This window comes from Engystomops pustulosus, chromosome 2, assembly GCF_040894005.1.
Source record: "Engystomops pustulosus chromosome 2, aEngPut4.maternal, whole genome shotgun sequence".
NCBI lineage: Eukaryota > Metazoa > Chordata > Amphibia > Anura > Leptodactylidae > Engystomops > Engystomops pustulosus.
In genome coordinates, this window is record NC_092412.1 from 75,769,238 (window position 1) to 75,795,063 (window position 25,826).

At 38.9% G+C, this 25,826-nt stretch overlaps 1 protein-coding gene across 3 annotated transcripts in view; it reads right to left on the minus strand.

The window, feature by feature from the left end:
* DIAPH3 (diaphanous related formin 3) overlaps positions 1-25,826 on the minus strand; it is a 403,620-nt gene that overhangs the window by 129,855 nt on the left and 247,939 nt on the right. For all 3 annotated transcript variants that reach the window (XM_072135306.1, XM_072135307.1, XM_072135305.1), the window contains one exon: positions 24,932-25,067. In XM_072135306.1, the coding sequence (XP_071991407.1) occupies positions 24,932-25,067 (136 nt within the window). The remainder of the gene's footprint in view (positions 1-24,931; positions 25,068-25,826) is intronic.

Genomic DNA, 25,826 nt, shown 5'->3' on the forward strand with positions numbered 1-25,826 from the left:
CGCGGCCCTTTTTCGATTTTGCGTTTTCATTTTTCACTCCCCACATTCAAAAATCTGTAACTTTTTTATTTTTCCATGTACAGAGCTGTGTGATGGCTTATTTTCTGTGTAACAAATTACACTTCAAAATGGTGGTATTTAATATTTCATGCCATGTACCGGGAAAAAAATTCCAAATGCAGTGAAATTGGTAAAAAAACGCATTTGTGCCGTATTCTTGTGGGCTTGGATTTTACGGATTTCACTCTGCACCCCAAATGACATGTCTACTTTATTCTTTGGGTCGGTACGATTACGGGGATACCAAATTTGTATAGGTTTTATAATGTTTTCATACATTTAAAAAAATTAAAACCTCCTGTACAAAATTTTTTTGGGGGAATTTTGCCATCTTCTGGGGCTAATAACTTTTTCATACTTTGGTGTATGGAGCTGTGGGTGGTGTTGTTTTTTGCGGATTTTGATGACGTTTACAATGTTATCATTTTTTGGACTGTACGACCTTTTGATCACTTTTTATAGAATTAAAAAAAAAAATTTAAATGGCAACAAAGTGCCATTTTCGACTTTGGGCACGATTTTCCGTTACGGGGTTAAACGCAGTGAAAAACCGTTATCATATTTTGATAGATCGGGCATTTTCGGACGCAGCAATACCTAATGTGTTTATGATTTTTACTGTTTATTTATATTTATATCAATTCTAGGGAAAGGGGGGTGATTTGAATTTTTAGGTTTTTTTATTATAATTTTTTTATTTTAACTTTTTTTTTATTTTTATTTTTACTATTTTTCAGACTCCCTGGGGTACTTTAACCCTAGGTTGTCTGATCGATCCTATCATATACTGCCATACTGCAGTACTTATTTTACTACTCATACATTACCATGTGCTGACAGCACATGGTAATGAATGGGTTAATCCGAAGTAGCTTCGGGTCTTCGTGAGACCCGAAGTTACCATGGTGACGGATCGCCGCTCCCCGATGACGTCACGGGGAGCGACGATCCACGGAAAGATGGCGGCGCATGCGCGCCTCCGTCTTTTTGAAGCTGCCGGCACCTTTGCCGGCGGCGATCAGCGGTAAAACACCGGCACCGGCACCTACCACCTGGATCACTGGCCGATACGATTGCACTCATTGATGAGCACAACATCATCTGCGGCACATTGCAGTCGCCTAATCTGAATTGGGAGAGGAGAGGTTATGCGACAAAGTAGAACCGTGTGAGTAGACATCCTTTAACACCTTCCGACCGCGTTCCTGAACGGCGTCCACAAACTCCATCACATGTGGACAATCACAGATTCCAGCACATGTGAACAACGGCTACCAAGCAATTCACAGAGCACTTGGAGTTTGACCTCTTCTACATAGTAAAAGCAGCAACACAACCCTAAGGACACCTATACCAATTGCTGCCAACTAATCGTGAGTGCATAAAACCTCTATTTAATATTACTTACATAAAGGTAATTAAAAGCGATATACAAAAGAGTCTACACAGGTGTAGGGCCCTACATCCTGTTTAATAGCGAAACCTCCTGGACACTAATCTACCATAAAGAGCTATAAACCTTGATGCAAATTTTAAATCTTTGACTTTTACAATTTTTTTTTTATTTTTTTCATGCATGCATTTTTGATATTTTTGCTATACGCTCACCAGAGACATTAAGAAACAACTAAGTCTCTCTATTTGTTTACTTAAAGAACTAATTTGTAACATCATAGTATATAAGCCTACACACAGATTGTCTTCATGAGAAGGGATAGTTTATATACGTATTATATATATATATATATGTAAGAAACGGACCAACTGAGTCCTTGTGCCCCGTGGTTGAAACATCAAAGTGTATACAATATCCATCTGTAAAAAACGCTATATTGTCGGTTACAATTCAAGTGTTTGTTGTAATTTTAAAAGAAATTTTATCTATTTTTGTCAGAAATTGTTATTAAAATTATTATTCATTTCTGAAACCGTCTTTTGAGCGTGCCCACATCTACAAAAATTAATAGCTACAATATGACTGTTACGTCGTATGGTGAAGGGCAAATGTTGTAGACACTTTGTGCTTGTTTACTATTCAGCTTGTGTATAGGCTCGGTATATATGGTAAGTGAATAAAAAGCAGCTTTTGTTTTAGAGGGACAAGTAAGCTAAATAAAAAGGTCAAGGTAATGAATATACTCTCCACGCTTTCTTGTTTCCCAACTTTTCAAAAGAAAAAAATAGTGCGCATGTCTGTTATTTTTATGTCAACAGGAAAAACTGAAAGTACAGAAGCAAACTTAAGAACCAAAAGAGCCCCCTGACAGATCAAGAAAAAGAAAAAAGGATTAGTGAGAATCAAGGCCAGGACGTGGCACAATTGTGTCTTCTCCTGGCCAAAGTGTGTAGTCTTGAGGCCATTTTACTATTGTTTTAGGACACAAAGTCAAGAATTAATATACTGTATATACAGAAATATACTGACTGAAAGCGGGGCCTTTTTAGTACCGGGTGAAACAAGCCACTGCCCTGGGCACTAGGATGATAAGGGGCGCTGAGGAGGTGGCAGCAGAGCATTGATTCTCTGCTCAACCCTTCATACACTTCCGATGCCAGCTGCGATCCACATAGATATGGCTGCTTGTGGCTGTGCACCTCTCAGTATGGAGATCGCAGCTTGAGTCTGTCTGACTTTACTATTATATCAAGGGAACTGCCTTACAAGGTAACTAAAATAGGCGTGGTTTTCCTCATCCCATCCTGGAAAACTTTGCATATTTTCCCAGAATCCCCCTAGTGGAGCATCCATGGTTATAAGACTCCACACGGCAGCCTTAATTGGCAGTCTCCGTAAGGAGAACTCTTACTTTCCTTTACTGTTATCAGGCAGTAACCCCCTCAGTCCCTTCTTCTTATGTCTTATGTGACACTTCTGCTGGAGCTGTCCGTGGGAGCGAGAGGGAAGGGGCACAAGCACTGAGATAGAAGAGCACATGGGAAGAACAGAGTTGGGATTTCCAGCCTGTGCTGTGTCCTCACCCTTTGTAGTGGATGCTTGCTCTCTAAACCCCTTTGCCCTGAGGGGTTAGACCTTGGACATAGGTTAGGTTATGCATCAGTGTGGATTAACAGTGTGTGTAGAGTGTTAATGCTTTTGCCCCTGGTCACAAACTGACGTAATAGTAAGTCTGAGTGTGGCTGCAGTTTGCTGAATTTTGCAGCAAACCCCCACCAGTAACACCTGCATTCGTTGCTGGACTTGATTACTGGCAGCATGTAACATATGGTGGCAAATGGGCTCTGCCATCTTGGCTGTGATCCATCGCCATGACAGACAATCTTTATAAAGCCTGAAGTCTTGTCATTATTGAAAAAGTATTACAATGTAGCAGTGGCACTTTGTAACTGATCATGTGCAAAAACACCATATACTGAAATAATATCATACTATATGGTAGGACTGATCAGACCACCTAGAGTTAAAGTACCTTAGGATGTCTAAAAATAGTAAAATAAAACAAATATAAAACAGTAAAAATCATGTTGGGTATTTCCACGTCTCAAAAATCCTGATCTATCAATAGATAAAAACAGGTTTTTCCTAGCAGTGAACCCCATAATAGAAAATAGCGCCCACTTTGTCATTTTTGCAAAAAAAATAAAAATAAAAAGTGATCAAATGGGCATACGGCCCCACAAATTACATCAATATAAGGATCATCAGCTCTTGGATGGATTTCTAAAGTAGGGGAGCAAAAAATGGTTATGCAAAAACAAAAAAAGCATTGGTGGGAATCGGTTAGGTGTATGTGTAAATGTATAGGTGCATACTCTAAAGGTGTCGCTATCCCTGCATAAGTGCATACTGTATGTGTAAATATGAATATGCACATCTACAATTATATAGGTACATGCAATCATTTGAATGAGCTCCACAATGTGCATCATAGGACACTTAACTGACTCATTTATTGCCTCAATTTAATATATATCCCAGGATGCATACATGAAATGGAAGTCTTTGACAAAGGCCTTATGCATTTTAACACTTTTTGGATACAGCCTACAGAAAATGACTGCCAGTCAGCATGCTTGCACTGTGCAATGACTGAGCCCAATAGAAAGTAATGGGCATAAGTTAGTGATAGAGTCATCATGGTCGAGCACATGATGCCAAATGCTGTACATATATGTTGTGTGTAAAAAGATATCCTGTGCTCCCTGTCTAGCTAATTTGAAGTATAGAAAGGCGGACAAGGAAAGACCAGAAAAGCGCTCATAGAGTAGTATGGTAGTAGCTTATGGTGCTGACTGGGAAGAATGGAGAGAGGCTCACCGGATGTGGTTGTGCTGATTTAGGCACAACTCTAATGAAGGTGTAGATGGTTAATGTCTCCTGGTGCTGCCCGTGGACAAGGGTCGTCAAGACGCGGTTGCCAAACCGGTCTGGAAGCGTAGTCGGTAGAGCAGGGAGGGTACTTGTCTCAGTTCGGCGCACACAGATAGGTGACATACACAAGATGAATCCAAAAAAGGGGGTATTTTATTTCGTATCTCTAGAACACAACGCGTTTCGGAGTCTACAATGACTCCTTTATCAAGTGGATAGATACAATGAACAAAAGGTGAGATGAAGTGGACCTTCACTGTCCGGGATGGCGATATCCCCGACGCGCTTTTCGGCGCAGGTCACCCCCAGACGAAGGCTCTGTTACGAGCCGAAACGCGCGTCGGGGATATCGCCATCCCGGACAGTGGAGGTCCACTTCATCTCACCTTTTGTTCATTGTATCTATCCACTTGATAAAGGAGTCATTGTAGACTCCGAAACGCGTTGTGTTCCAGAGATACGAAATAAAATACCCCCTTTTTTGGATTCATCTTGTGTATGTCACCTATCTGTGTGCGCCGAACTGAGACAAGTACCCTCCCTGCTCTACTAGCTAATTTGAAGGCATGGACCTCTTCAGGTTTGTGGTTAAGGAGAGTTTTATTTGAATACATAATTTGATAGGGGTTTTTTTTGTAATATTATCTTTGCGTATACAAACAGGCTGCAGCCTTTTGTCACAATAGAGCCATGCATATATAGTAATTTGCTCAGGCTGTATTACTTTTACTTCCTGAGCAAATCATGATATAAGCCTGACCCTATGTATCACATAGATTGCTTTGCTTTATTCCTACACCAAACCAATACAATGGGAGTAGACATGGGCCTGGCACACACTGGTATATTAACATGGTACAAATGTGGAACTAAATCAATGGAAGCAAAGTCATAGCTGTATCTAATTATGTATCATTATTATTAAGGTTACATTTGCAGATCTTCTTTTATATGTTCAGTGTATACGCCAGGGAGGCACTATTCTGATTCTCGTCCTGTTGTTCAGTTGACCTAGAAACTGCCCTGAATGAAACATACACTAAAAATAGGAGAGTCCAGATAAAATTACTTTAGCTGCATTCAGATTTTACTTGTTTTTATGGCCAAATTAACAAAATTCTTAAATTCGAAATAAAGATGGCATAGGATTGAACGTACAGAAGACTATGGACTTTTGTGGGAAAGGCAGAAGGGACGTTGAACAATGGAGGTAATTTATCAAACACTGAGGCACTGTGCACTAGCGTATGATTTGTACTCCGCCCCTCAGTCACACCTGATACATTCGGAGGCTCCGGCCTCCAGAAACATTCAGCGGCCAGCTCTGCAGCCGTACCGTGTCGGGGATAGAATTGTGTTAGAACCTGAGCTTGAATGGGTAAAAACTATAGCTAGTGTGCACCCCACTCCGCTGCCCGTCACAGCCTACTTCATGCCCCTCAACACCCACCTAGTATGGAAGTGGTATAAGGGGGGAAATAATTGCAATCCCCCTTAGGAATAGCGATTATTTCAAGGCTCATACACCAGGACTTGAAAAGTGCAGTCAAGCCCTGATAAATCTCCCCCACTGTGTGTATTTCTATAACATAATTGTTGCTGATCTACGACAAATCTACAAAGGAATTTAAAAACCATAACTGTAAAAAATACCATCTAAATTAAATTGTAGCTTTGCAATTATAGGAACAGTGCAAGCGAATATCAGTGACCTTGTAATGTAAACTTTATTAATGGAAAGTGCCTCTCCCCCCCCCCCCCCAAATCAGGATATTATCCTCACATTAAACTAAAGCTTTATGATTAGAGAATGAGGGGTACGTGAGCAGGAGAAGAGTTTGAGAGGATATATACATAGGTGTGTGCTTCATTCACATTCAGACTGTAAAACTTACTATATGATCCTGCATCAGCTTCTCAGTGTGGAATAGAGCTAAAACATTATTCTTTCATAGTAGAAAGACAAAGCGAATATAATGTAGTATCTCCTGCTGCTTAGTAATAGCAGAAAGGTAATCCAGTATGCTGCTCTTCTAGGGACCAGAGAAGTCACTACAAAGAAAAGGCTTGTTCTAAATACTGTTTAGATTGCAGCCTCTCCGAGCAGATTCAGCACAGCCGTTAAAACTTACTTAGATAGAAACTGAGATTTTATACTAGACAGTTTTTATTTAATATAAGAATATAAAATAGTACTAAAAAATAAAAAAAATAATTAAAAAATAGTGCTTAAACACTATACCCGCCTTCCTAAACGAAGGCGGGTATAATTCAAATCTGAAAATGTGATTTTATTATTAAAAAAACTTTTCAAAAGCCACGCAAACATTCCAATGAATGTGGTCCAATATCAAAACATAAAAAATGTTTACACTTTCCTGACTCAGAAAATGATGACACCACACACACACTGCATAGTTTTTGGAAAGGTTAGGTATATTACTAGCAGAACTCCTACAACAGAATTTTGTTTACATAGATAACAACTTGGTAATACAGGGAAAGCCATGACTAGCTGTGAACGGGGATAATATCTGGAGATAAATAACATCAATGCATTTCTTGGCTGATGGCGATCCCTAACAATACAACACCGTGATAGGGAGCTGAGTTATGATAGAAGGGGACCTACAACAAGATGAATGAAGCAATATCTGGAGGAACAGTTAAGAAAAACAATAAGCCCAAACAAGATAAAACACTACGGCCGTATAACACAATGAAAATAAACTGTGTATGTGCTGCAAGATGTAACAGACCAAGTTACAAAACTGTCAGAACAAGAGCAGCAACCGACAGGAACAGACACATATTTCTAATTAAAATGTCCTGCCGAGGCTCCTGATTTATACAGATGTCTCTTAAATTACATTTCTGATACATTTGTATTTACTAATCTTATTTCATCTGCTAGAACATGGCACCTTCAGAAATTTGCCAATTCACAGCAAAGGAAAAAAACACTGTATATTATTAATTACATCTGCTTTACCAGTCGTATGCCTTAAAGGAGTGTCCATTATAATGTCTGTGAAGCTTAATCATTTCTAGAATTAAATTGCAGTAATGGTCTAATATACAAACCATAACACTGAAAATGCCACACCAAGAAGGACAAGGCGCACTGAACAACTAATAACAAAAAGATCACGTTGTAAGGTTGTGTGTTCTAACCTCCGCAAATAATGACATTTTCTAGCACATTTTTCCAGCCAATTTGTGCAATATCTCCAAACGTAACAATTATCATCGCTTTTTGTAAAGGACTGCATCTTTGAAGTGAGAGACCCTTGTTTATAAAACACACACACACTTTTCTGAATTGTGGGATTTATCACCATGTTATTTGGATTCTTGTACTATTTTCAGAGACATTTTGGTGTCAGTTAAAACAAAAAGGTCCCAAAACGTGCTGATAAATTCCCCCTTGTGTTTCAGTGAATGTAAGTAAAAGAAAAAACTGGAGTGAACCTCTGCATGGACCTTGCATGAATAAATTGCAAGTAATGATCCATTCCACTGCAGGTAAAATTGTATTTCACTAGGGCAATATCCAATCCTAGGGCACCTAACAGTTGGGAATACTTCGCCAACTAATAGGAAAGCTAGGACTCGTCAGTTTTAAACTACTAAAAATACACTATCCAGCAACGACACTTTGATAAACCTCAGTAAAAATGTCAATGGGGGCTAGAATGGAAGTCTATCAATAGCTGGGCAACATCATGATGAGGTCTTCACAGGGGAATAACTCCAGGGATTAAGGTGATGTCGTGGAATAATATATGGCAGATTAACCCCTGTAGCCCAGGTATGCAGAGTGGCAGGTGTGGTGGTGTTTTTCTTTTTAACCCCTTAACGCTGAAGCCACTTTTCACCTTCCTGACACGGCCCATTTTTTCAAATCTGCCCTGTGTCACTATAAGTGGTTATAACTTCGGAACGCTTTAACATATCCAAGTGATTTTAAAATTGTTTTCTCGTGACACATCGCACTTCAGGTTATTTGAAAAATTTTGGTGGTATGTTTTGCATTTATTTATGAGAAAATCAGATATTTGGTGAAAATTTGGAAAAAATTTTGATTTTTGAACTTCAAAATGTTCTACTTTTTCCATACATAGTCATAACCGCAAAAAAACGTAATAACTAACATTCACTAAATGTCTAATTTATGTGGACATTGTTTTTTATGCATACTCTTATTTTTGTAGGATGTTATGGGGCTTTGAACATTAGGTGCGATTTTTCACATTTTCATTAATAACGCTAAATCCTGCTATTGAGGGACTTGCTCAGGTTTCAAATCACTTTGAGAGACCTAAATAAAAGTAAACCCCATAAATTACCCCATTATAGAAACTACGCCCCTCAACGTACGTGAAACAACTTTTATTAAGTTTGTTAACCCTTTAATTGTTTTGCAGGGGTTAAAACAAAATCGGATGCAATTTTGAAAGTAAAATTTTTTTGGCTAAATTAATATGTTTTTCAAAAAATGTACAAATTCTCAGTGGATAAAATACAAAAACGCTCCACAAAATTTGATACCCAATCTCTTCCGTATATAATAATACCCCATATGTGGTGGTAACCTGCTGTATGGGCACACGCCAGGGCATCGAAGGGAGCTGCGCCATTCAGAGCAGATTATGCATTGTCAATTTTTATTGGCTATACAATCTTTATTTTTTTGGCAATTTGGACATATAAGGGCTTATTTTCTGCGACATGAGATGCACTTTACAAATACTTCATTTTAGTGGGTCATTAGCTTATTGATGAGATTTTATTAACTCTTGAATGTATGGGTGAAAAGAAAATTGTCAATTTTGGTCCACTTTCTTTTCATATTTTTTGGGGGTCGTACACCGTACACTAAAAATATTATATTATCTTCATTCTATAGGTCACTACGATTACGGTGATACCTCATTTATATAGTTTTTCATTTATTTTTACAATTTTACTGGATAAAAACTAATATAGAGGAAATCTCATTTGTTTTTGCATCGCCATCTTTTCGGAGACATAACTTTAATATTTTTTGGTTGACAGAGCTAGTTTAGGGCTTATTTTTTACGTGTTGAGTTGTTCTTTTCAGTGGTACCATTTTTGCGCACATAACTTTTTTTGATCACGTTTTAGAACATTTTTGTGTAGAGATTTTATGAAAAATGTACATTTTTGGCGTGTTTTTCGGGTTTTGTTTTTACGGCGTTCACCGAGCGGGTCCAATAATGTTTCTGAGTTATTGTACGGATTGTTACGGACGCGGTGATACCAAATATGTGGGGTTTTTTGGCGATTTTGTGTTTTTTTCACTTTATTGCATGTGTATAGGGAATATTTGTGTTTAGGGGACTCTAACTTTATTTAATTAATTATTTTTATTATGTAGTGTTTTTATGTAGTGTTTTTAACATTTTTATTAACTTTTACAGGTTAGCTTGAACAAGTGATCCACTGATCACTTGTTCAAACTCTTCTTCACATTACACAGTGTAATACAGATGTATTACACTGTGTAATGTAACACACTGAGCATGCTGCGCATGCTCAGTGTGTTACAGCCGGGTCCTGTCAGAAGGCAGGACCCGGCTCCCGGCAGGAGGATCGCGCAGCCCCGGGCACCGGCAGTCCCGGGGCTGCGATCGGAGCAGCGGACCCCCCCGGTAAGCGCCGCGGGGGGGTCCGATTCTTCTGAAATGCCCCTTGCACGCCGCGGTCAGTGCGACCGCGGCGTGTCAGGGGTGTTAGAGGCAGGTGTCGGCTATAATATATAGCTGACACCTGCAGCTTCTGGCGCCGGCTCCGTTCAGGAGCCGGTGCCAGAAGCATGACTTAATAGTACTGCATTTTGCGGGAACGCACCTCCCGCGATGCAGTACTATTACGTCAAATGTCGGGAAGGGGTTAAAACAACAACAGGTTATGTTTTGCCCGTACTACTGTGAGCAAGGCCTAATAATGCTAATATGGCTTCAAGTTTTGTGGGATCTGTATCTCCTCAAGTACATCTGGGATGTCATTAATCAGCAACAAGAACCTCAATGGAACCATGCATGTAGGGTTTTTTATGGATATGCATGATAAAAGACAAACCAGTGTATCTATTTCCAAATGAACAGACTCATGTTAAGGGGGCTGCCATAAATGGTAACTAAGAGCCAATGTTTCCTTGTCCCTTCCTGGAAAACATATTTGCCTATTTCCAAGAATCCTCTAGTGGAGCATTAGTGGCTATAAGTCTCCACATGCTTTCAAGGTGGACTTAATTGGCAAAGTCTCCATAAGGAGAACTCTTACTTCCTGACCCTAGTCCAGTGATTTTCAACCTTTTTTGAGCCGCAGCACACTTTTTATACTTTGAAAATCCTGGGGCACACCACCAACCGAAATAGCACAAAATGACACTAAAACAGTCATATTATACATATAGTTAATAATATAGATTCTAAATTTATTTTACTCAGTGTGAAACCTGGGACTGTTTCGATAAACACAAAAGGGATATCCTGGCAGGAATGGTGGAAAGACGCACACAAAGCTCTTCCTCAACAGTTCTCAGTTTCTCCCTGTTTTTAGTATATGCTGCTGATTATTATGTGGCTCATATACTGCAAAATAAAGGGGTACAATGAGAAGTACTATGGCCATGAGGCCAGAGTACAAGTGCCAGCTCATATGCTCAGCATATGAGTTGGTACTTGTAGTACTCCAGCCTCATGACTATAGTATTTCTCATTTTACATTTCTCTGGGAAACAAAACACAGGGGGCACCATAGTTTGGGGAACTTTCCCCACGGCACACACGACCATGTGTCGTGTGCCACGGCACACTGGTTGAAAATCACTGCCCTAGTCAATAGCCCCTCACTCAGATGTGCAATAATTTGCTTGGATCCATGATGTACAAATAATTTACCTTTTGGATAAAGGTCTATTCTATTCTATTCTATACAAATTCCCTACTGCTTTTCCTTCCCAACCTTTTTCTTCATATAGTGTTACCAAATGAATAAAGATGTTTTAAATATGCAAATAAATCCAGTGATCTCCATGCCTGGAAATGTGAATTTTAAATTCAATGAGGAATGTAATTTGGCCAAGTACTATTTTATAGTAAAGTTGGAATCTTGGCAAATTGGTCTAATTTATTAAAGAAATATTTCTGGCAAAAGCAAAAGATGTGGTATATTGATAACAATGAGTAGATAACATTTGTTACTAATTAAGACTCAAAGGTAATCTATCCCCTCATGAAAATCATAGCACTACCAAAGAAGAAACCAAGAAAGAATATAAAACCATCAGTTTCATTCAGTATGCATTAAAAATAGTAATCTGATCCATAAAAACACAAGGTGGATGCACAAGAACGATACTAAGAAGGCTGGGCAGCGGGAAAATCAAAAGTATATAGAACTTTAACAGCAGGCAGGAAACCTGCTAGGAGAAGATTAATGCCAGGTCCATGACTCTGGGATGAATCCACAGATGCCTTTTAGCCTTCTTGTAGAAACCCCACCACCTAAGTGGGATGTAAAAAGGCAGCTTTGCGGCGGCCGTGGGTTAAAAACTGTCTAAAAACCTTGATAAATGTAGAGCAGAGCATTCAAGACAGTATTATGGTACAAATGACATAATTCTATCAGTGGAACCTCTGTTAGACCTCTCGCCACTTCCCCACGTGTGTAGAGCATGGCCGTCTGCTCAAATTATCTCGAGAAGCGAAGAGGGGTCCGAGGTTGTGATCTGTGGGGGTCTCATCACTAAAACCCCCATCGATCAGCAAGTTAGGCCCTTACAAATTTCTTCTTGAATATTTTACACATATAATCCCTAATGTTCAAGAGTTAATAATAAGATGATAATGAAGTGATCTTTTACACAGTAATGTGTATAGATTTATTCTACATACAGTCTAAAATTATGTAAGTATATATACATTGAAACAGAGGTTTGTCCTATGTCAGCCACAATATACACATTTTAAGTGTGCACAAGTGATGGGTCTTTATATAATAAATGATAAACTAATGTGTATGATTCCGTTCACCACAATGCTAATAATTTCTATAAATCAGTCGTATTAATGCCTTGTTTCAGAAATTATTTCAAAAAAATGGAAGCCACGTATAGATTTATGAGTGAGCAGTGACATTAACAAAATACGTGACAAGATACATCCCCCACCACAGCACTACAAGTGGATGTACTTTCCGCACATTAATGGAGCCATACGGGTTTGCTGTTATCTAGATGGTCTAATATGAAGTTGAAATGAGCAATCGTAAGTGTATAAGGGTTAGATCAAAGCGCTATTTGTGACTGCTTTGGCTCTTGTCCTGTGTACATTAAGGCTTTCAAACAAGATGAAGCAGAACTGACTGTCATCAATCAACACTTTACATCTTACAAAAGCTATTACCTTTATTGGCACTGCTGGTACAAAAGTGGGGTGGGCAGAAAGACATATTTACTAAGCAGACCAGAAGTAACCCCAAGCCATTAACTGACATCTTACAGCTCATTAAATTGTCCGGTGCTGTATGGCCGCTAGATAGAAGCATCTAATACATCAAGAAAGTGAGAAGACATAAGTAAAGACGCCTGTTCTGCAATATGTAATGTGCATGTGTAGTTACACACGTACAGAAAATGGCTCTGGCTCGGCATATGCAGAGAATATCTCCATTCTGCTCCATCATGGGATCTGAATAAAAATAATAGAAGTGTTACTTGCCCGACATGACAGATTCCAACATCATCCATCATCACCCGAGATATAACTGGCCTCCCGCAACCCAACAAATAAACTGGTATAAGATATTGCTCAAATCTATGCCAGCTCCTAAATGTTCAGCTGCTATAACATGGCAGCCCAGAGACACCTCTAAATGAATGGGGCACAATTCCCTCCAGTATAATACACAGCCATCAGATGTGATGAATTGCCTTTACTTTTCTTAAAGTAATACTTGTTACAAAGCCATAGCCTGGCCAGTCCTATATATTATATCCATTGTCATATGCAAAGCTTTACTACGGCAAAAATAAATAGAATAGAAGAAAATTGTATTCATCCTGGTGGGAAAGTATTTGTACATCATGGATCCAGGCAACTTATTAAACAGAAAGTGAACACCAAATAATACAACAATAATTCATTTATACACAGGAGACGGGGGGTGGGTACTACTAATTCAGAACTTTGTGCTGGAACTTGTTATAAAATTCGGTTGTTTTAGGTATAATCACAACTACATTTTGACAGCATTTTAAAAACTCTTATGTGCAGATAATAATAACAAACTTTGTAATATACTTAAAAAAAAAAAAAAAAAGTAATACATTTCTGTTTCCTACTTTTTCCTCTGCCTTTCTATCTAATTTGTATTCGCATAAAAACAAGTTTCTTAAATGTACTTAAGATAAAAAAAAATAAATAAATAACACAGTCTCTAATTCAATGTAAACAAAAATACAGAATTGCTCAGATGTAATTCCAACCTGTCTCTATCAGTGCTGCTGTGCACAATTTTGGTTGCCCCTAGACACGACCCTGGATCTTCAGAGTTTAGGGTGGGCAGATATCTTGTTTTTCTGTCAGACTCTGTGCTCCTCTCTGCAGTGGCGCCCATCTATTCCAGGATGAACAAACACACACACACACACACACATACATACACAGACCACCTGCTGGCAAACAACACAGTGAGGAGAATAAAGCTGCAAGCTAAAGGGGATAAGGTCTTTAGCCAGGGGAGGAAGATATATAGCAGTGTTGTGTATGCTATGCTGTGATAGTAGTGCTGAATTGTCATGTGTAATATGCACCTCACAGATTTCATCATCTTTCATCTCTGATCCGTCTCATCTCTTTTTCTATGTGTCAGATCCTAGTAGAATGGTCAGAAGCTAAATGAAAGTGTAGATAAACCTGTACCCTGATGATCTAATCCCATTGTCAGCACACAGCATTTCATAACACAGATGAATCATAACTTTTCTGCTTAGAGAGTCCCCATCCATAGTCTGGAAGCTTACACTAAACATTGCTGAGTGATTTCATGGGCAAGCCCTTTAAACAGTTTGGGTAAATCAGCTCTCTTTTATGTACATTACTGACAACTCAGAGATAAAGGGGGAGACTTATCAATAGGTGGCTCCTTGGGACAGTTCTATGTCTGTCTTTGTAGCTCCGCTGCTCATCAGATGCATTAAAGTGGCTTTGGCCCTTTAAAACATGTTCTAATCCTCTATATGCGTCTAGAATTTTTCTTTCAAAAAGGCACAAAATGTACCAAAAGTGGCAGCACATACACAAGCAGGGGCTGAAGTGACTTTTTAAAAAAGGTGCAAGCCAGGAAGCTTTGCCCTGCGTTTCACCAGCAGTAGTTCTACATTTATGCCAGTATATGAAGTGGCAGGAATAGTCCTGTGCAACTTTTGAGCAATGAAAAGTAGCAATAACTCTCTATGCAACTTTTTTGCTACTTTTACATGCCAAAAAAAGCCCAGCAAAACCAATGGTAAATCTCCCCCAAAGACCCTGATAAAGTGTCTAATAACGGTTTACTTACAGTCTCTAAATAGTCTTATCTAGATCATAAAGAGAAGTATTCTCACCACAAGAGAAATGGCAAAAAGACACTGAGAAGGAGCTTTAGTAAATGAAGTATATTACAAAGTTTACCATTATCCCTGCTCAATTTCTGAAATAAAAAAACATGTAATCGAAGAAAGAAAGGAATCCAGCTACAAACGAAATCCACGTGGATATAAAACATACAAATTTATTCTGAAAATTTCTTAAAAACGTGAAATCGGCATGGAAAAGCTGCACAACAAGAATATATACAGGGTAGTGAGGAGACCACCAAATTGGCGATTGATGGTCTCCTCACTACCCTGTATATATACTTTTTGTGCGGCTTTTCCATGCCGATTTCACGTTTTTAAGAAATTTTCTTAATAAATTTGTACGTTTTATATCCACGTGGATTTCGTTTGAAGCCATAGTCTTCCGTGCTCACGAATCACCACGCTGTTGCCGCATGTTTTACCATATCCAGGTGAGCTGACTACCTTTTCTTATTTTTGAATTAAAAAAATGTACTTTAAAAGGGAACCTGTCATCAGTATCACATATGATACTAATGCCAGGTTCCCCATTGACTTTTAAAAGGGTTTTCCCACAAAGACAAGTTACGCCGTATCCATGGGATAGGGCCTAATTTGCTGATCACTGGGGGTGTCAGTGCTGAGATCCCCGCAGATAGCTCCTCAGGCTAATGGAGCAGACTGACGTGCATGATTGGTTAGCCCCCCTTTTCGAAATCTGCGGGGGTTTCAGCACTTCTTCATTGGAAAACCCCTTTAAATACAAATTCCCAATCTGCTTTAACATTTTACATTTCTTTCACCCACATAAAACTACCAGAAAACTCCATCAAGTCATAGGGCGAGTCCCTTTGTAATTCACATCTCCTTCTCTCTGCTGCGCAAGCTCTTCCTCCCTCCTCGTTTTTACTTCCCTCAAGCAGCCATTGGCCAACTGCTGGCTCCAAGCATTATCAGCTAATGGCTGCAGGAGGGAGGAAGGAGGAGAGAGCAAGCAGAGCAGAGAGGAGATAATGATGATGACACAAGTACTCCCCCATGACTTGATGCAGCTTGCTGGCAGGGAGCCAGGAATGAAAAATGAGCGGAAACAGTAATGTTTATTATAATAGCAGATTAGGAAATAGTATTGACTATGGGAACCCGTCATTACGGTCATACATTCTGCCGCAATTCACTAAGATCATGTGCCCGATGTCCTGTATGTGTCGATTTCCCACTCAGGTCCGACAGAGTTTACCTTGTTCTTCGTGGTGCATGAAAGTGCTTGATCTTGCGACACAATTTGAAAATTAAATCCTGCGCTCAGTCCGAATCAATCAAATCGTTCGATGGCCCGTCCCCCGATTACTGTCACATGAAAGCCGGCGTAGCTGAACCGAAATGTGATTGCATGCATCACAATCCCCTGTAAAATACCTGTCACAGCTGTGCAAAACCTAAAAACATTGGAAAGTCTGACAAAAGTGGGTCTGTGGACCTTTGGTAAATTAACCGGTTCGCGACCGCCCGCCGTCATGGGCGCCGCCATCTTTCCGAGGATCGCCGCTCCCCGTGACGTCATCGGGGAGCGGTCTCACAAAGACCCGAAGCTACTTCGGGTTAACCCATTCATTACAATGTGTTATCAGCACATTGTAATGTATGAGGAGTAAAATCCCCATATACTGCCATACTGTAGTATGGCAGTATATGGTAGGATCGATCAGACAACCTAGGGTTAAAGTACCCTAGGGAGTCTGAAAAATAGTAAAAATAAAAAAAAAATTATAAAAAACCGTAAAAATTCAAATCACCCCCCTTTCCCTAGAACTGATATAAATATAAACAGTAAAAATCATAAACACATTAGGTATCACCGCGTCCGAAAATGCCTGATCTATCAAAATATAATAACGGTTTTTCACTGTGTTTAACCCCGTAACGGAAAATTGCGTCCAAAGTCAAAACTGGCACTTTTTTGCCATTTAAAAAAAAATGTAAAATTCTATAAAAAGTGATCAAAAGGTCGTACAGTCCTAAAAACAATATCATTGAAAACATCATCAAAAGTCGCAAAAGAGGACACCATCCTCAACTCCATACAACAAAGTATGGAAAAGTTATAAGCACAAGAAGACGGCAAAATAAAAATAAAAAATTTTTTTTCATGAGGTTTTAATTTTTGTAAATGTATGAAAACATTATAAAACCTATACAAATTTGGTATCCCTGTAATCGTACTGACCCAAAGAATAAATTAGATGCGTCATTTGTGGCGTGAAGTGAAAGCCGTAATATCCAAGCCCACAAGAATACGACACAAATGCGTTTTTTCACCATTTTCACTGCATTTGGAATTTTTTTCCCGCTTCCCAGTACATGGCATGGAATATTCAATGCAATCACTATAAAGAGCAACTTGTTACGCAAAAAACGAGCCATCACATAGCTTTTTACGTGTAAAAATAAAAAAGTTATAGATTTTTGAAGGTAGGGAGTGAAAAATGGAAATGAAAAAACGGGAAAGGGCCCGGTCCTTAACCGGTTAAACAGCTCTGATTCCTCTGTAGTAATGGGGCTGGAAAATGAAGCACAGTTCCTATTCAAATGAATGGAAGCTGAGCTGCAGTAACAGAGCTCAGCCACTAAACAGAGAAAGGAACTGTTCTTCTTACCCCTTTTTCTGTGTGAATTCCAGCAGAAAAGACAGAAAGAGTAAGCTGAAACTGGGGGTGAAAAGTTTCAGACCCCCACAATTATATTATTATTGACCTACTCTGACCAAGTGAAGGGAAAATCCCTTCTAAGTACAACGCTTGCACAATGCCCTCTCAATACTATGTGGAGAGTAAATTAGTTTAGTTCAGGCTGAGATGAGACATTTTATTGTGTACATTGTGTCTGTGATCCCACGTAGGACAGCGGAGCTACTCTAATCAAAAGTGAGATTTCAAAGACTGATATTTTGTCTCTAATGACAAGTCATTATACAAATCTCTTATCAGTGTTAGAAATCCTGACTGGGAACACGGGACGCTGTATCTGTTCTACGGGCTCACGCATGGCGTTAATTGAGGCAGATATTTAGGGAAAAATAATTGCTTCCTTCTGAGTTCTATATTCATCGTGTACCCGAGCATCTGATACAGGCAGCTAGCCAACTACATAGCTTAGGATGGTACAATGCGTGGACTTCACTTTACACAATGGTACTTTATCAACAATACCATTAGGCACATATGATCATGTGACTATATAATTTAATATAAATTAACAACGAGTACCTGTCACTTTTCAACTTCCTGACATGGCCCAATTTTTCAAATACACCCTGTGTGACTAAGTGGTTATAACTTCGGAGCGCTTTATCATATCCCAGTGATCTTGAAATTATTTTCTCGTGGCACTTTGTACTTCATGTTAGTTGACAAACTTTGGTGCTATGTTTTGCGGCTTTTTATTAAAAAAAATGCTTATTTTGTGAAAATTTTGAAAAATTCTCAATTTTTGAAATTCAAAATGTTTACTTTTTCAACACAAAGTCATAACAGCAAAAAACGTGATAAATAACATTAACTGAATGTCGGCTTTATGTCTCCATGGTTTTTTTATGCATTCTCTCATTTTTGTAAGATGTTATAGGGCTTTGAACTTAAGGTGCAATTTCTCAAATTTTCAGAAAAAACACAATCATGCTTTTGCAGGACCTGCTTAGATTTCAAGTCACTTTAAGAGGCCTAAATAAAAGTAAAACCCCATAAATTACCCCATTATAGAAACTACACCCCTTAACGTATGTAAAACAACTGTCATGAAGTTTTTTCACCCTTTCATTGTTTTACAGGGGATAAAACAAAATCCTGTGCAGTTTTGAAATTTTCATTTTTTTGGCTAAATGAATCTGTTTTTCAAAAAAATGTAGAAATTCTCAGTGGATAAAATACCAAAACCCTCCACATAGTTTGATACCCAATTTCTCCTGAGTGCGGCAATACCCCATATGTGGTGGTAACCTGCTATCTAATCTTTATTTTTTGGCAATTCAGACAAAATAATGGCTTTTTTTCAGTGACATGAGATGCACTTTACAAATACTGTATATACTCGAGTATAAGTCGACCCAAGTATAAGCCGTGGCCCTAATTTTACCATAAAAACCTGATAAAACCTATATTTTTTTACTCGAGTATAAGCCGAGTTTGGGTTTTCAGTATGCTTATACTCGAGTATATATGGTACTTCTTTTTAGTTGGTTATTGGCTTATTGATGAGATTTTATTAACTCTTAAATGTATGTAGGGAAAGAAAAGTTAATTCTGGTTTCCTTTCTTCTTGTATTTTTTGGGGCTGTACACCGTATTTATTCTATAGATCACTATGATTACGCTGATACCTCATTTATATAGTATTTTTAATATATTTTACCTAAGAAAACCTAATACAGGCGGTCCCCTACTTAAGGACACCCAACTTACAGACGACCCATAGTTAAAGACGCACGCCCATGCCCCCTGTGACCTCTGTTTTAGGTCTCTGGATGCTTTCCTTTAGTCCCAGACTGCAATGATCAGCTATAAGGTGTCTATAATTAAGTTTTATTGATAATCCTTAGTGTAATTACAAAAAAATTTTAAACTCCAATTGTCACTGGGGCAAAAAAAAAATATATCTACAATTACAAAATATACAGTTTCAACTTACATACAAATTTGACTTAAGAACAAACCTATGGACCCTATCTTGTATGTAACCCAGGGACTGCGGAAATAGAGAAAATCTAATTTACTTTCGTATCACCATCTTTTCGGAGACATAACTTTTAGATTTTTTGGTTGACAGAGCTGGTTTAGGGCTAATTTTTTTACTTGTTGTCCTTTTCAGTGGTACCATTTTGGCGCACATAACTTTTTTTGTTCACTCTTTGGAACATTTTTGTGAATGGATTTTATGAAAAATTTACATTTTTTGGCAAGTTTTTTGAGTTTTGTTACAGCGTTCACCGAGCGGGTCCAATAATGTACCTGATTTAATGTATATATTATTACGGACGCAGCAATACCAAATATATTGGGGTTTTTTTCATGATTTTGTGGGTTGTGAACTTTATTATGCATGTAAAGGGAATGTTTTTTTGGGGGGACTTACTTTTTACTAAAAAAATGTTTTTATAAAGTGTTTTTATTTATTTTTTTGCTTTTACAGGTTGGCTTGAACAAGCGATGCTCTGATTGCTTGTTCAAGCTCTCATTCCTATAACACACTGTGATACAGTTGCATTACACCGTCTTGTAACACCCTGAGAATTGTGCACCCGGTTTCCAGACCGCACTGCGCTGCCATCTGAAGCATGGACTCCCCTGGTAAGCACGCGGGGTGTCCGATCTAGTACATTAGACCCTTGCACGCCGTGGGTGCCCGAAGATGGACATAGTACTACGTCACGATGTAGCAAGTCCTTGCCGCCCGTGACGTAGTACTACTTCAAATCTCGGAAAGGAGTTAAACTACAAGCCCCTCAGGTAGGAGATGAATTCCTTTCTAGAATTCCCTCTTTTATGTGAAATCTCACCTTTTTACCTAAAAACTCTCCAAAGTCATGTAAAAATGAGCTTAGAAGAGTGAAATTTTCTCAGAGTTGCGTCAAGATTAGAGGGCTGCAGGGGAGCGTCACTTTAGACGCCTTAACTTTAGTTCCATCTATAAACACACTTTTAGTGTCATAACAAAAAGATTTCATATTTTGGATCCAGAATTGTGGTTCTTTGATTTACACAACAAAAGATATAGATAGTTAAAAAGTTTGGGAATTATAATTTTATTACGTTTCAACCAGCTGCCTATATCTCTAGTTCTTTAGATCACAGAACTGAAAGCCTAATTTAAATGAGACATTTTTGGGTACTATAGAACCAAAGAGAGTAGAGTATAAGGGTAAGTTTTCACATAAAAATAGTAATTCTAAGAAGGACTTTTCAAATCTAATCAGAGGAGCGCAATTTAATGGGGTAAAATCTGGTGACAGGTCAACAATATGAAATTGGTGGGTGTACATATGGGGGTGCAGGCATGTATGCGATAGACTGTGAAATACCAATGTCCACTGAAATAAGGTTTTTACAACTTATAGCAAAGAATTCTGAAGAATCAGAACTTGTGTGTGCGACAATGGTTTTTAGTCATGACATGAATTGTAGAGTTCATTATACAGCACTTTACCATTGTCTCAAAACTGGTTGGAAAAGACACTTCTCTTTAAAGAGGAGTTGTCAGGTCCATTTGGGACCCTTAACCAACAACCTAAATGAGGGCTGTACGTGGAATAAAGTGTTTAAAAAAAAACATTTATACTAACCAAGATTTGAGTCTGATGGAGCACATCGAACTCACATCTGAAGATCTGGTGTCTTCTCTCGCTATGCAGCAAGTGAAGCGAGGATAATAGACCGGCTTCATTGCACATGTGCCGTGCGTGAAGCCAGAGTGTATTATGCCAGATACAATTGCTGCCACATGCAGGCGCCTAAAGTAGCGAGGAGGGAGGGGAGTATGTAGTTTTATTTTAAGACCCACTTAAAAAAAAAAAAAACTCGTACAGAGCATTTTCAAATACTACAGTATACCACCAGTACATATGGACCTGTGTGTGGTTTAGTTTCCAAATCACCCTGACAGGTTCCCTTTAACTCACTGTTCCATCTGCATCCAGCATCTACATAATGTGAAAGTTCATCGAGTTTCTGTCTAACTTGCTAGCGAGATGGAATTAAAGATAAATTTACGCTAAACTTGAAAAGAAGAATATGAAGGAAGGATAAAAGCCAAAGTAAATGCACAAGGAAGTGCGATGCTCTGAAAAAAGAAATTGGAAAGTTTCTCAAAACAGATTATACTACAGAATTATGCAAAGCATTTTGAAAAGAAAGGGGACATTGAAAGTGTAAGCAAAAGTTTTGTTTTTTTTTGGTATTTTCTTTAGTGGCAATAGATTTTGACTTCTCAGACGCTGTATATGGTAGTACATCTCTCCTTTCAGTAAACCCTTCATCGTGATAAATAACATGGTTTCCCATGGAGAAGCTTTTTGCATTAGTGTTGCTTCCACACCCCCCAGGCACTGCAGCTGGTATTTAAAAGCTTGTGCCACCTACCAAGCATCTCCATTATAGCCCAGTTACAGCTGATGGACAGCACAAAACGCATTATAAACGGTGAAAGGCATAGTACAGGGTGTTCAGGGTTACTTGTAGGGTAGTCTCTCAACAAGTTTATCAGAAGGTTGACTTATAGCAGAACTCAAACAATACCTGAGCTCCAGTCTGATATAAGAAATCATAAAACACATTGGGGGTCATTTACTAAGGGCCCGATTCGCGTTTTCCCGACGTGTTACCCGAATATTTCCGATTTGCGCCGCTTGTACATGAATTGCCCCGGGTTTTTGGCGCACGCGATCGGATTGTGGCGCATCGGGGCCGGCATGCGCGCGACAGAAATCGGGGGGGCGTGGCCGAACGAAAACCCGACGTATTCGGAAAAACCGCCGCATTTAAAAACCGCAAATGTGTCGCTTGGGGAGCGCTCACCTTCACCTTCTATGGGATGGTGCATTCCGGGGCGTTAAGATTATTTTCGGCGCTGCAGCGCCACCTGGTGGACGGCGGAGGAACTACCATCTTAAATCCCAGCCGGACCCGAATCCTGTGCAGAGAACGCGCCGCTGGATCGCGAATGGGCCGGGTAAGTAAATGTGCCCCATTGTCTTTAGGCACTGCAGCCTTACAGAAAGAAAGAAACATATTACCTCAACAAAAATGAAGTTGTCTCTTAGGGAAAAAAAAATAATATCTGTAAGAGGTGCTTACTACAGGTTTTACTCAACATTTGATAAAATACTATCAAACTATTCAGCACTGCTGCCGATAAAATACAATGCGTGCTTGTCCCGTGTGGACGCACCCTACAGGCAGAGCAAACGGTACATAGATCAATTATTTTATTTTTCTTGTATTGTAAACAGAGGGGGTCAAAGTTAATCAATTTACAGTTTTATTTTAAGGGATTTACGAGGATTCAGCGAGAATTTAAATATATATATATTAAATAGATTTTCTGCTAGAAAAAATGATGACAAGGACATGCAATCACATCAGATTATACATTGTAGGAGAATGGAACAAAGCCCCTCTAACTAAAAGGGACTCTGCCATGAGCTTTGACTATACAATGCTGAAGGAAGTTTAAGGTAGCAGCTCTACAGTTCTTATATTCTAGGATTGTGGCTGGACTTAGAGAACTATGTAACTGCACCCTCCTCTAGGGTGACCCTAGAGTTTTTCAAACTTAAATGCAATGATATAAGTTGACAGGTGCTTTTTTACCCCTTTCGGGACTCAGCCGATTTTAGCCTTTAGGACGCGGCCCTATTTATCAAATCTGCCCTGTGCCACTATAAGTGGTTATAGTTTTGGAAGGCTATTATTATGTATCCAGGAGATTTTGAGATTGTAATTTAAATTAGTTTAAAAATTTGGACAAAATCTTTTGCGTTCAAAACTGGACATTTGGCACCCAAATTAATTCATAACTTACAATTCCCAAATGTCTGCTTTATGTTGGCATGGTTTTCTTTTTAACATTCCACATATTTTACTAGAATGTTCTGAGGCTCAGAATTTGGGTGCCACTTTTTACATTTCACTAAATGAAAACTAATTTGGAGAAAATCAACATCATCTTTTCATATGCATAACTTTATTATGCGGCTGACAAATCTGGTTATGGGCTTATTTTTAGCGAGAAGAGTTGTTCTTTTTAGTGGTCTTATTGTCGAGTGTATAGCCCTTTTTATCTTTTAGAACATTTTTTAAAGGGTATTAATTAAAAATGATTTTTTTTCAGAAAGTTTTTTGTGCCCCCCCCCCCCCGGGCATATACAGTGCGGGTCCGGTAACAATACCGTTTTATTAAACAGATTGTTACGGACGTGGCAATATCAAATATGTGTTTTTTTGTGTATTTATATTTTTAATCTTTATTAAGTGTTTGTATGGAAAGTGACATTTTAGGCTCTATATATAATTTTACTTATACAAACTTGAACCAACGATGCTCTGATCACTGGTTCAAGTCCAATACACTGCTCTACAATACTAATAAATTGTAGAGAAGCGCAAACTGGCATGCTCACAAATACGCAGACTGTTTACAGTCAGACCCGGAAGGGGTCCGACTAGAGAAGAGATCAGGCAGCCCCAGGGCACTCGGGAGACCTCAGGGCTGCCCAGAAGAGAATCCGATCCCCCAGGAAGTGGCATGGGGATCCAATCCATAGGCTCTGATCACGTGTGTTAGAGTGCAGTGTCAGCTGTAATAGAATGTGTTTAGAAGCGGTGGGACTTGAAGAGTTGAAGACAATTATGCATCCTTATTTACTGCTCATTTACCCACTCATTTTAGAGAAAACAAAAGCTTATTAAGTGCACCAGAAGCGGGGAAATGCCAGCTAGTTTACCCATTATTGTGCTGCACCCGTATCTGGGCAGCTCTGCAAGAAAAATAAAAAAAATGTACCACCTTTACCAGACCACCTGTCCTCTATGAAGCACATCTGCATAATGTAAAAGATCACTGGGACAAGGGGAATTTATCAAGGCTTGTACTGTACTTGTACTGTGGGTGGGGCATTGAGTGAGCAGTGACAGGCCACCAGGGGAAGTGTGCCCCTTGCAATTTCCTGTACCTGTTCCTGACACAGGTTATAGCACAATTCAATGTCAGACAGGGCCTTGCACATTTCTTATGCAGTTAAATTGATAAGATCAGGAGACTAGAAGGATATATATATATATAATATATGTAATAATTAGTGATTAGGCATTCTCTTACTTGAGATCCCAAGGTCTATGTACATTTTCAGAGAGTGTACGTACCTCTGTTCTTTTCCAGCAGTCGTTTCTTCTTCTTCTGTCTTTCCTCTTTCTCTTTTTCTGCCATTTCTTTTGCCAACCTGACTCTCTTTTGTTTTTCCTCTGCTTCCTGCCGCCTGATATTCTCTTTTGTTGCTTGCTACAGAAAAAGAAAATTAAATCCCATTAATTAACGTCCTGAATGATAGCGGGACACGGTACTGTATTTAAAATCAATCTGAAAATAAATGAAGATTTAGAGCTATTGCCTTCCTTCCCGCGGTACACAGGCTTAACACTAATGGGTACATTTAAAAAGTTCCTGAGTCATTGGAAATACTTCCACGTGCCAGATCTATTTGTCTTCGGGTGCACAAAGAAAGCACATTGTCACAATGTGCATTACATCTATTATATATTAATGCCTAACAGTTACCTTAACAAAGCCGATTATTTTCCGCATGTCAGAAAATCGCTAGTGTTATTTTAAACAAATCGGGGAAAAATGGCGGGAGGATAGCTTGCTGCTTGCTCTTTAACATAGTGCGGCACAATTATGGAAACGCAAAAACTTTCCAGCGCACCAGATGAGATCATAACAAATCAATAAATGAAAAAGATAAAATAAAACCTCAACCATCTGTGCAACTATTGCTAAAAGATAGTCACACAGATCTTTTAGCAAGATACTTACATTTTAACATTTACTCAATTACGGAAATGCCTTTCCTTTTGGTTGTAAGAAAGGTAAGAACACAAGCCTTATCTCTTACCAGGATGCACTACCAGGCTCACAGTGACTTTCTATGGATTTGTGCACCCGAGAGGAATTGGAAGGCTTATCTTTGCTTATGAAGCGAGGAACTGTAACATTTGAATTAGAAAACAAAGAAGGGTCTTTTAATTACCTTAAGTAAAT